The sequence below is a fragment of the Desmodus rotundus genome, chromosome 7, assembly GCF_022682495.2.
Source record: "Desmodus rotundus isolate HL8 chromosome 7, HLdesRot8A.1, whole genome shotgun sequence".
In the NCBI taxonomy this organism is placed as follows: Eukaryota; Metazoa; Chordata; class Mammalia; order Chiroptera; family Phyllostomidae; genus Desmodus; species Desmodus rotundus.
In genome coordinates, this window is record NC_071393.1 from 13,063,613 (window position 1) to 13,076,501 (window position 12,889).

Consider the following 12,889-nt stretch of genomic DNA (forward strand, 5'->3'; position numbering starts at 1 on the left):
TCCGAATGTCCAGTTAGTGTGTCACTCAGTCTCGGGTAATAATGGTGTTGATGAATTTAAAAATAAACAACAGCTTAAACTAAAACAAACAACACGTACTATCCTCCAGACCACCTCACACTTGGGTACGTGCAGAAGTACTTCTTATATACTTCCCATTTCATCATACAGAACCTTAAAAAGAACACACCCAAGGACGGAGATTTAATAATATTAATAACTTACTGCTTTCATCACGGACATATTTAAGTGAAACGTGCACTTTTTAAAATGCAAGTGTGTGCTGGTAAAAAGCACAATGACTCTGAGTATAATCTGGTGCCAAGGCCTTGATGTATCAATTTACACATGCTTTTCACAATCGCTGCAGAAGCTGACAGAGTGCAAAGGGCAAACAGCCTGTCGGTATCACTATGAAAAGTATTTGACCTCATGGACCTCCCTGTGAGCACTGGGGCCCCACAAAATGCTACTTCTCTCGGAACACTCTTCCTTTAAATATGCGTGTCAAAGACTGAGAAGCTTTCAGTACCCAATGGAATGACTCTGTAAGTGCAGAATTTCAGTCATTCAAGCTAACTTAAGGATGGAGCATTTCTGATACAAAATCCATTTAATAGTATACAGGAAAAAGAAGGCAATGTAATACAAGTTCTAAACCAGTGGGAAAAGAGTAATCTTCTACCTCATTCCCTGTTCTGCTTAGGGAAGCCAAAGAAAGGTGTTTAAGCAATACTATCCACTAGAATTAGGCAACAATAAAGTACGATAGCTTTTCAAAGATAGTCTGTTAAATATTTTTCTAGATTTTGTTCCTATGCCTACTTAAGAATTACTCAAAGTAATGAATAATCAAATTCTTAATAATAACCTCAAACACAAACTACTCTCCCCTATTCGTCGATAAGAGTCTCAATGAAAAACGCTGAGCACGTCACAAATGTCATCTCATCGAATACTTTTTATGGGCTTCCAATGACCTCTATGTCAGATGAGGAAAAAATACTACCGTGGAGATTCATGTGGTTATAAGTATAAAACAAGTGGAAACTCCTCAAGTACGTGACGGAGAAACTCACTTTGCACTCTTGGCTCTCTCACAATACCAGCCAAAGCACATGCATCGTGGTCCTGCAGACATAGCTCACCTAAGCCTTGCAAACAGCACTACAAACCAAGTAGTGCTGTCTTCATTTTAGAGATGAACAAACCGAGCTCCCTGACCAAGATCATACAGCCAGTAAGGGGCCGACTGGACAGAGACAAGTCTGTCTGCCTCCCAAGTCTACATCCTTAGTCACGAGGCTACAATCTAGAGTCAAGGGCTAGAATGTGGCCTCCCCACAGATGCTATGATGAGGGACACCGACCACTCTGAAAGATCGGGATACACTGTGCTATTTCAAGAGTGTCAGGAAATGAGGCCAGAAAAGCTAAGTCTCCCCCAGTAGATCCAAACTCAGTCACACAGCATCAAAATCCATGTTCTTTCCAGAATGTGCACGCGTGACAAAACTGGGACCTAAGTGTGCTCCACTGACACACACGGACATGACTGGCTTCTCGAAACATACTTGCGTGACTTTATTTCTTCCAGTTCTTTTGTGAGTTTCTCATTTTTTTCCTGAGCCTCGTGTAACCGGCGCTTCAGATCACCAATCTCCTCTTGGGCTTCTGATTTGATGTCATTTGCAATGACCACCGCAGTCTGAAGGTCAGCCTGGAACTGCCGCCACTCTGCAGATTCTTCCTGTATTAGAAAACTACATTTTTATTTCCAAAAGAGAGCAATAAAGACTTATTTAAAAACAATAAAATGTGTTTATGATTAAGTCGCTGTAATGCACTGTCCCAAATGATGATAAATTTCTTTTAAATCCCAGAGAACTATTACCTATAGTTAACAGGTAATGTAATTATCATTATTGAACTTTTTCTTAATGAGGAAAAGATTTTCTAGCTACCTGTGTACTGCGGCATCAAGCATCCAAAAAGTGCTCAGTAAATATTAATGATGGTAATGTCAAGCCTTCCTTCCTCATTCAAGTTTCAAAGTTAGTCTATGAAAATAAATACTATCGTCCAAAGTCACAGTGCTTTACTTCTGAAAAGCTCAAGAAGGTAGATAATGATGTATGAACCATATGAAAGATCTTACAGTGAACCACTACAAATATCCTGACATCAAAAACTAACAGGAAAAAGAAATCAAAATTAAAGGAAAAGGAAGAGGAAGCCAGAAGAAAAACACTAAACCAAACCTAGGCAGACAAAATGAGCGAGAGACAAAGAGAGAAGCTAAGGAACTATGTGGTCCACTGCTTCCCACACTCACGGAGGATGCGGGTGTCCTTGGGTGGGGAACCACCCCAGGCCATCACCCTCTTCACACCCACAGCGGCCCACGCCCCAGCCCAGCACCCACCACCGCAAAGCAGGGTCCTGACGCTGTGAAGGCACCTGAGCAACGGTGGCCTGACCCAGACTACGAAGTTAGCTCCCTACCCTCTGCACCAGGTGGCGCTGCTGCTGGCAGCTCATCAAGTCCAGAGAAGACTGAAAACAGCTTGGTTTGGAGCACTTTCTAATCCAGAGCTAGAAAACTCTCTTTTCAAAACATAACACTTTCTTCTTAAATCCATCCTTCTAAAATCACCCGTCATAAATTACTAGCACATTCTTCTACCCAGAATCTAGTAGCAGTCCCAATCTGAAAGGACGTCTGCTCTCTAACCAAAGCCTGGTGGGGTCACTACGACAGCTGTATGAGAAGCCTAAAGTGGACGGTGACAAGGTCAACGACGGCCCAGAGCCTCACTTGCGCGTCCGTGCCACCCAGGGAGAGGTGCGTGAGGGGCTGCCCTACCCGGAGTCTCCGGTGCAGCGTCTTGAGCTCTCTTTCCATGTCGTGTTTCTGGTCCTGCAGCTTCTTCACTGTATCTGAAAAGATCACAGAAGTTTAAATGTGCTCCGAGCTGTGTGCAAAAGGAATAACAGAAAGGAAGGAGGCAATTAAATATGACGTTCAAAAAAAGTCATCCTGCCCAAAGACTTTTTATATTTAATATAAAACTTAAAAAAAGTTCACTCCAATTACTTTCTAAAGAAAATGGCAAGTTTAAATCACAATTACTTCCTTCCTCAGTGCCTTAATCTTAAAACAAAAAGTTAAGTAAAATCAATTGTTAGAAACACACATATTGTTGGCTCACAATCAGTCAAAACAGTATCGACTGCTATTCCAACACAAACTTCTAATCACAAGGGTTATCACCCTAAAGAATTTGTACAAGCAGGACTTACTGTATACACTGGAATAAACTGCAGGAAAGTCAGGGGTTAATAAAAGTCTTATAAACTTATATAATACCCTTGGGGGCTGCTACTTACATTAATTCTAGGGGAAGTCTTTTTACAATAAAAATATATTTACAAAGTAAATCAATACTCAAGTTGTTTCTTGCAAAATATGCATTTTCTTCAAAGAATTTCATTCACTGGGAACATTTAATGAGCACTATAGAGTGGGGATGCAAAGGTGAGGGTGCAGCGAGGCCAGTCCCCTCGGGACCAGAAATCTATGGGGAAGTCACATTCTACTCCATTCACAGGTTCTGCTCTAAAACCACGCCTAGGGAAAAATGCCCTGGGAGGGTGCCATGCTGGTACTGCTGCCCAGTAAACCCATCACAGCCGGCCACCCCAACAGCTCAGGGACAGATGACATCTCTTTGGCTAAGGACCAGAGAACGCACATCTAGCGACAAATACTCTGACGTTCCCACCCGTCCCCTTGTCCTTTCTGCGCCCCAGCTCTACCTACACAGCCTTGCAGGGGTGCTGTGAGCATGGTTACATTTCTTTGCACATCTGTCTCCAGCACAGGACCGAGAACACTCCAAAGGCAGGAGCTGTGCGGTGCACTCACAGCCCCAGCGCCCACCACACAGTAAAACTGTTAAGTGGAAAAAATGCATAAAGCAAGGTCACAGGAGTAGCGAGATAAAGCAACATTACAATCATTGCCTAGGATTGTTTTTAAATATTCCATTGGCAGGAGGACTTAACTTTCTTATCGGGGACATCACAGCTATAGACACGATGTTTCTGAGTAAACACTCCCTTCCGTTCCTTACACTGGTGGCAGGAACCCGGGCACAGTGAACACCTGTGCGCAAGGGCACACGGAATTAAAAAGTTTTCCTTCAGCTAACAAATGATGAGCTTTTAATCAAGACCCTAACAAATGAGTGTGCTGGCATTTTTTCTTACATTGCTCATTGCCTTCTCCCTCCCAGTTCCATCAGGAACCAGCTCTTGCGGAACCTTCTGTGACAGTACACCTTTAATTCAATGTCGGTCGCTTGTGTTATTTTTAAATGGCATGGATTCGTTTCAGTAACAACAAAAAGCCTAGAATATTTAACAATTATATGTGTAATCATTACTATAAACATACAATAATGATACATTCTTATAAGCTGGATTAAAAAAATAAATGATATAAAATATGGGGGGGGCGGGGAGACTGGCCAGGTTTGGCAACCTATAGTAAACTTCCTTCCATTCTGTACCCCAAAAATTGTTCAACAAAGTTAGGTCCTATGAAAGAAAAGGATTCAAAATTTACTCATTATTCAACAAGTCTCAGAAGTATCTGCTTTGTACCAGGGAAGCTGGTACATTGTACCAGGCTTCTGTCTAGGAATTTAAGATACAAGGGAAAGGAAAAAAGATATAGTTGCCCCACTCTCAGAGAAAGACCAGGCTTGTGTCCAGCTAGCAAAATGGATGTTTTCATATACAAATTTCTTTCATTTAAAAGTCCGTCTCTATTCAAGCTACTGCAGACCTAAGTTAACCTGGAAATGAAGGGTCAACTGGTCATCCAATTTGTTTAAGTGGACACCAAAGTGAGGGGGTGAGTCCAGCACCATTATCTGTATCTCCAGAGGCGAGGCTGACTCTGGAAGCAGCAGGGTCACTTGGCTTTCTTTGTATGAGGATCAACTGCAGGTCTTTGTGATGTTATCACACATGATTAAGGAGTAAAGACAGAAGCTGAAATATTTCTAGTGCTGAGAACACTAGGGGTTACACCTTTCATTAACACTACATCCACTTATGCAAGAAATAATTTCATAATTAAAACAAACAAAAAAGTGTAATTTCTCCTCCTCTGTTGAGAACAGTTTTCCTTCTAGTCAGAGAGGACACACCTACCCGCCTTCAGACAATTCACACGAAACAAACGGCAGCAAACCTTACTACAGCTCACGTTTTACATCTAGCATCTTGCTTCTCAGAAGACAGCTTAAGCCACGTGGTGATCTGAGACTGATCATAAAATAGCAAATTTCATTCATTTCATCCTTTTCTCTTTACTGACCTCTACATTCACATGGCTGCAGAATTCCCACGATCGCTATTCTTAAAAAGACATTTTCCCACACCCAACACTACATATTTATTATTGCCACGTCTTCTTATTCCTTGTAAGTAGAAGAGAAGCTGGCAGCCAGTGGACACACAGCATGGGGCACAGACAGGTTTACAGTTGTGAGTACCTGAAACACAGTTTATTCTTACATTCTTATTTATTAATTATTGTGTTATTTCCCATACAAACACCTGTAAACCTACTTTTGCCCACCCTATATTTGGGAAGAATAAAGTGCACAAGAATGTCTCTAGGGAAATCCATTTAAACTTGATAAACCATAACTATATTTTCACTTTGTAAAAATGACTATAGATTTTTCCTCATTAAAAACAAAGGAGTCTGTGCTTAAGTTCTTGTCTTGAAAATCAGCTTGGCTGTGTCTTCATCTCAGAGGCTCTGAATTCAGTCTCCTTCTTCAGAGTCCTAGTGTGAGGGACGCTGCCATCTACTGTCCTCCACATGAAAGCAGTATGAAACTCTCAAGAACAGAGTGCTGCTATGATCTCATTGTTTCATTACAACTTGTAACTCAATTTTACAGCGCCACTTTTGTTCTAGAAATCAGGTGACCTGCTGTTCTCATTGTTATCAGACCAACTGGGCTCTGAACAATTCTGGGCGCTGGGTGTGATCCTTTCCCCACCAGGACCCCACCCCTGACAAGTCAAGGTCAACCCCCCAGGCTCCCACCCCGGCCCCAGTTCCAGGCCCGTCACTCAGGCAGACATTACTAGACCGCTTCTATGGGCGCAGATCAACCCGTGACCCTTGGAGGTATGAAATGGCCAAGGTTCGTAAGCAGTCTTTCATGCCCTCCAAAGTCGAGAAAACCATCAGGGTGCTGATACTCAGTGCTCAGTCAGACTCTTCTATCTGGTCAAGGGCCTCCAACAGGCATCAGGTGCAATTTTTAGATGAAGGAAAAGGACAAGAGTAACCAGTTGGTTAAATCGCACCTCGAGGGCACAGGAGAGAGGCAGGGGAGCATCCAGCCATCAGGTCACAGCTTTATCCCCAAACCAGAATTCCTGATGTGTGAAGAGGACACAGATGAGCTTTAAATGAACCATTTACTACTTTTATTTTTCTGCATTTTTTTTAATTTTAATTTTATTCATTTTTATTTTGAGGGGGGAAGTGGATATAGCTTTCCCCCCTTGATTCTGAAAGTAATACATGCTCACAATAAAAAGTCTTGAAAGCAGAAAAAGGTAACAAAAATAGACTGCCCATAATTTGCATTTGGCATACATCCTTCCAGACTTCCTATGTGTTTGCATCTTTTTTAAAGAAAAACAGGACTATACTGTTACACTGCTTCGGAAGCCTTCCTACTTAGCAGTGGGTCGCGGAGGCCTCTGTCAATAGATACAGCGGTGCAGCACCGCTCTGACGGCTACGTCAGCGTTCCGGCAGCTGGATTCGCAGTGACTCGTTGCAGCAACTTCCTGTTACCGAAGTTAGAGTGGCTCCAATTTTTATTACGAACCTCCTGACAGCCTGTACACAATTGTTCAGATGCCACTTGAAGACACATTTCTGGAAGTGGAGAAGGGATGAGGGACCATTCAAAACTATCAACAAGACCCAAGCCAACCCATTAGAAGGTGTCTAGCTCAAGAATGCAGAGTTTTCTTGAGAAATCCCAAGTTATAGAGCTTACCGCACAGAACACAGAGCGACCAGCACTGAAGGAATACCACTGTGCCTCGCTACAATTTCAGTGTACTGTCACATTTAAAGCTCTCATGACTTTTCACTACGGAAGTAACACGCATGGCTCACACTGTGCTGTCCTGTGACCTGCTGTTTTCCATCTGTGACATTCCTCTGTGCCTGTATACACAGACCTGCCTGCTTCGCCCTCACGCTGGAAATGGCAGGCACACTAGGGACGCACTGTGCCCATGGGTTATTACCCAGATCTCGACTTCTGAAAATACAGGCGGTCTCCAAGTGTTTGTGGTAACCAGCCATTCTGCCACAAGCATCCACATCTATGTGCACATTTGCAAACTTGTAAGAACGTTTCCGAGGAGATTTCTGTAAGTGGGTTTCTAAATCACCTTTAAATTTTTGATCAATGCTCCAAAAAGCTGCAGCAATCTACACTCTTTCCAAAAGTATGAGAACACCCATTTTTCCTGTCTTACCATTATTAATCTTTTTGTCATGCCTGCTAAGTAAAAACTGGTATCTTGTTTTACTTTGAGTCTCTTTGCTTTCAGTGCAGTCAAGCATCTTTTTAAAAAAATTCTCACCCAAGGACATGCTTATTGATTTTAGTGAAAGGGGAAGGAAGGGGGGGGAGGGGCGGAAGGAGGGAGGAGGTAAAGGGTCAGCGAGAGACATCCAAGTGAGAGAGAAACATCGATCAGTGGCAGTTTAATCTAGAATGCGCCCTGGCTGGGAACCAAACTCGCAACCTAGGTATGTGCCCCGAGAATCGAACCCACGACCTTTTGGTTTATGAGACGATGCTCCAAGTGGCCACATCAGTCAGAGCTCAAGGCATTTCTTTTTTTAGTCTTTTTCTGATTTATCTGTTCATGCACTTTATTTAGCTAATGGATTAACCTAGCTAACTGAGGTAAGGAACCTCTACTATATATTTGATTATGTTGCAAAATTTCTCCCAATGTCATTTATTTATGGTACTTCTGCTAAATTAAAAACTTCAATTATACATAGTCACATGAGACGTTTTCCCCTTTATGGCTTCCCAGTACTCTGCCTTTAAGGCTTCTCCCACCACAGAATTATACAACTCTATTTCCTTCTGCTATCTCTCTAATCTCATCACCCTTGCTCACTACTGTCACTAGTGTTTCAATACAAGTGCAAGAGTTGTGTACTATAGATGTGCTGTCCTTAACTGCAAGTGTGCACAGACATTACTATGCAAACAGCAAGTGGTTGATAAAGTCGCCGTAACTGCCTGAGCCAGACCTTGGGTCTCGTTAGCGCCACTATTCTCAACGCGGATCAGCTCTGGTTTGCTGGACTGGTAGTGAAGTCATTACCACTATTTTTTTTTGGCTCAATGCAGCTGCTTCTTTCTCCCGTTTCTCTTTTAAGCTTTTAGAAGATATTTACATGTCTAGTAAGTCCTGGTTGGTCTTTCTTACTTATAAAGAACAAGAATGATACTCGTGGCTCCTGCATGTTTCTCAACACCATGGGGGTCACCGTTCTAGGCCCAGGCCTCCCTGCTTAGTATAATGCCTGGTAAAAGGCTCTGCTGCTAACACAGGCCTACAGGGGGCTCCCCTCTGGACATCCAAGAGGGCACGGACAGCTGTAACCGAGCGGACAGGTGTGTGTATGTGTCAGTCTGCTTCACTTCTGGGACAAACTGCCTTTCCCTCTGTGAGGTCTTCTCTTTAAGATGACACAGCATGCTCTGCTCACTTTCTAAGGCCTTCACTTCTCTTTCTAATATTAAAGTCATGCTAGGAGCCCCTGGAGCCACACTCTCCTCCTTATTTAGAAACGAGTAGCCCAGTGGCAGTCGGGGGCAAACACCAGAGCCAGCACCCTACAGAGGAGAGGGCGGCACAAGGCCCAGAACTGCTGCTGGTGCCAGTCCCCACAATCCTGAGGTGTGGGTTTTAGTCCCATCCACCTCCAAAGTCTCGCTGGGAACAGATCTATTCAGAGCTTCAGTGTTTTCCTGGACTGTAGGTTTTTCTCTGTGTTTGATTTCTCCATATCCCAAATTCCATCTGCTTTATGTATCAGAAATTACTCAAAATTGTTGGTCTACTGATGGGACCTTTCCCATTTCCTCACTTCCTTCCTTCTTCATTGCTTTTAGAGGCAGAGGAAGAAAGGGGGAGAGGAACATCGACCAGTTGCCTCTTGTATGCACCCTAACCAGGGATACAACTTGCAAATGAGTATATGCCCTGATCAGGAATCGAACCCACAACCTTTAGGTCTAAGGGACAACAACTCCAACCAACTGAGCCACAACGGCCGGGGCAGAACTTTCTCATTTTCTATCTTTGCTTTAGGTTCACTGTAATTTTCATACTTCTCCTGCTGCATCACCAGGACTTTGGGAAGAGGTGGAAATACTCACATATATGTAAACTCAGGCCACTGTCTTGAACTAGAAGTCTTAACAGTATTTATTAAGTTTTTACATCAGATCTTTCCAGCTCAGGGGCTCAATCCAAGTGCTAGTGAAAAGTACCGCAGGCAGGTCTAAGCAGCATGGCCCTGGTGTCACCTGGGAGGCGATCTGGAGCTCCAACTACACAGATCGCTCATGCTCTACTCAGTCTTTTTATTCAATCTTTTTTCTCTCTGCCCTTCAGAATGAGTAATGTCTACTGACTGACCTTCAAGTTCACTGGCTCTGCTATATCTCTAATTTGCTGTTTAAGTGATTCAATAAATTTTTCAGTTCTTGAATACCTACTAGTTGTTGGGTTTGTTTTTTTTTATAGTTTTTACGTCTGTGCTGAGATGTACTCATTACGAGCGTACTTTCCTCTATGTCCTGAACACAGCTGTAACAGGTGTACACTAATTCCTAAGTCAGGATCATTTAGAAATAAGTGAGGGGGGACTACTAACAGACGGGGTTTCCTTGGGGGGTGGTGGAAGACCCCTTCACGTGCCTACAGTGATGGCTGCTGAAGCACCTGATGGAAGACCTGTTTCTCAGTAACGGTATCCCTTGGCATCGAGTCCAGCAGACCAAGTGCTGACTCAGCATCGATCCCAATGCTAGAACTCTCTAGGAAAAAAATTAACTACCCCAATCTATGGAGATGTAACAACTAAATGGAATGCATGAAACTTGTTAGGATACTGCTTCTTATTTAAAAAATTAAGGATTTGAACATGGGGTATTAATTGTTACACCTAGGCAATGGGTGCTAACTATGCCATTCTTGCAGTATTTCTGTATATTAGAACTTTGTATTTCAAAAAATTGGGGAGAAAAGCTGTATGGCTAGAAATTTATTCAGAGTTTTCAGCCATTTTATAATTAAAATCCACATAAAGTTACTGTAATTTTATTTTGTCAATGATTTATAAAATATCCGCCCAGGATCCCTTGTCATCTAACTTTTTTTTTAGCAATTACCACAAGGGGTCACTCTTTCCACATTCAGATCAAAAGTCTCACAGGGAAAGGCTGTATTATCAGTACTAAATCCAAAAACTATTGAGCTTCCGAGTTAATCTGAAAAACTTTAGAACCTCTTAAGTTTAGAAAGTGAAATTAGATAAATCCTCTCATCTGAGAGATAATGAAATAAAAACTAGGTCCCGTTAAAATAAAAGTTTTTTAAAACTTTAGAGAAAGGTTATCTCTATGATTATCACTGTCTCCAAGAAATATAGTCCCAGTCAGCTGACACAGTGTCCAGATACTGCAAAATGTTCCAAATAACCCTGGGGTCAGTCTGCAGATGCTGGGTCAACTAGCTAAAGCTCAGAACTGCCACAAGACATGTTTGGGGCTCCTGAAAATGACCCACTTTCTCCTGGTTAGTTTAAACCGTCGGCACTCACAGCACATGAGATCTGGCTCAGCGATATATCTGCCTTCTACCCTCTGTCAAGGTGAGAGCTCACAGGAGCAGTACCATGAACCGAAAGTTTAAAAAGCTTTAACCAATACATTCCCCCCAAACGTTATTCCCATTCTCCTTGTCCCCACCTGGGCATCATTAAAGTGTATTACAACTTAAAATTTGTTAACATTTGAGGAATCTGAATGAAGAGTACATATCTTACATTATCTGGAAATGATTTCAAACGTGCAAAAATAGTACAAAGAACACCCATATACCCTTTTATTCAGATTTGTCTATTATTAAGTTTACCCATTTGATCATCTGCTACTTCTCTTGCTATCTGTACGTACGTACGTACATACGTATCTATCAGATCTACCTAGCCCTCATGTTTTTCTGAACGCTTTGAGGATATATTGTACATCATGGCCCTTTACCTCCAAATATTTAGTGCGTGGCTCCCAAGAGTGAGGACGTCCTCTTACACAAGCACAGTACAGTTACCCACTTCACCAACGTACACTGATGTATGGGTCTAGCAGCCCCACTCCGATCCTGTCATGATACCCGTTACAGCGTTTCCGCCTACAGCCCTGGACCCAGTCCAGGCAAAGGTACCGCATTTAACTGTCGTGTCTCCTTAGCCTCCTCTAACCTAGAACTTTTCCACGCCTTTGTCTTTTATGATATTGGCAACTTTTAGCAATATAGCACCAGCCACTCCTGGGTTTTTAGCAGAACATGTCTCATTTTTTTTTGTCTGTTTAATGTTTCTTTATGATTAATTCAAGTCACGCCTCAGCCAGAATACAGCAGAGCTGACACTGTGGCCAATATCCACGTACCTCTGTCACTTACGTGACCACTCTGTCAAACTGGAGCCCAATTTTCCCACTGTGCAATTTGTTTTTTCTTTTCCTCACTTGCAACATAATAAACAATCTGTGGGAAGGCATTTTAAGATCATGCAAATTTCTGTTCCTCATTAAATTTTCTCACAGAAGTGCTCTGTCTTATTTTTGCAACTTTTTAAAATAAATCTGATATAACTACAAAATACTTTTTAAAAAGTTTTATTTTAAAAAGCAAAGCAAGTTAAAATCTAAGTCTTAATTCCATGAGATTATAAAATCTCCAATGCAGGGAGGAAAATCAGACAAACAAATAAAAGCCTGTGCTTAGGCACAAGATTATGAAGGATCAATACCTTTTTCAGTATACTTGCAACCACTAGCAGTAGATAATAAATGGCTTTTCCTAAGCTCTAGAAAATAACAACCCCGTTAGCTCTTCACTTAAATGATTTTCCGTAATTACGCAGTTTCAAAGTAACGCCCCCACGCAGCAGTACTTCAGGACACAGACGCCGCAGTCCGCAGACTGTCAGCCGTGGGGGTTATGCTTCACCACGCGTGTACTTCCGCTAGCCTCTGCCTTCGAACTGCCGCAGTCAGAACCAGTCATTTTTATGTTGTTTCTGAATGTAAACTACTTCCGCATGTTAGAATGGGTAGGACAAGAAAGGAATGAAATGTTCCCCCATCACTTACTCTCTAAATCAGAAATAATGAGGTTGTCGTGAAGTTTCACGGCTCGATGCTGTTCTACTTCATCTTCAAGTTCAAAAATGGTTTCTTTCATGTCGCTCCTTTCAGTCTCTTTTTCTTCCAACTCTGATCTTAATTTTTCTAATGTCATGTTCAAATCTTCTATTTGTTTTTTAGCTTCTTCTTGGAAGGCTCTGTATTCATCTTCCACCTATATGAAGTGGATGGTATGGATTAGAAAAGTTAGAGTAGTTTTAAGACAAACTCTAGAACTGAGGTTTCAAATTGAAGCTAAGTGTGAGTTGCTCTTCATGAACTAAAACAACCTGCATAATAATTGTTTAAAAGTATGAAAAAGCACT

At 42.1% G+C, this 12,889-nt stretch overlaps 1 protein-coding gene across 2 annotated transcripts in view; it reads right to left on the minus strand.

The window, feature by feature from the left end:
• SPECC1L (sperm antigen with calponin homology and coiled-coil domains 1 like) overlaps nt 1-12,889 on the minus strand; it is a 104,821-nt gene that overhangs the window by 53,499 nt on the left and 38,433 nt on the right. For both annotated transcript variants that reach the window (XM_053927754.2, XM_024566538.4), the window contains 3 exons: nt 12,531-12,738; nt 2,867-2,940; nt 1,575-1,750 (listed from right to left, as the gene is read on the minus strand). In XM_053927754.2, coding sequence (XP_053783729.1) covers nt 1,575-1,750; nt 2,867-2,940; nt 12,531-12,738 — 458 coding nt within the window. The remainder of the gene's footprint in view (nt 1-1,574; nt 1,751-2,866; nt 2,941-12,530; nt 12,739-12,889) is intronic.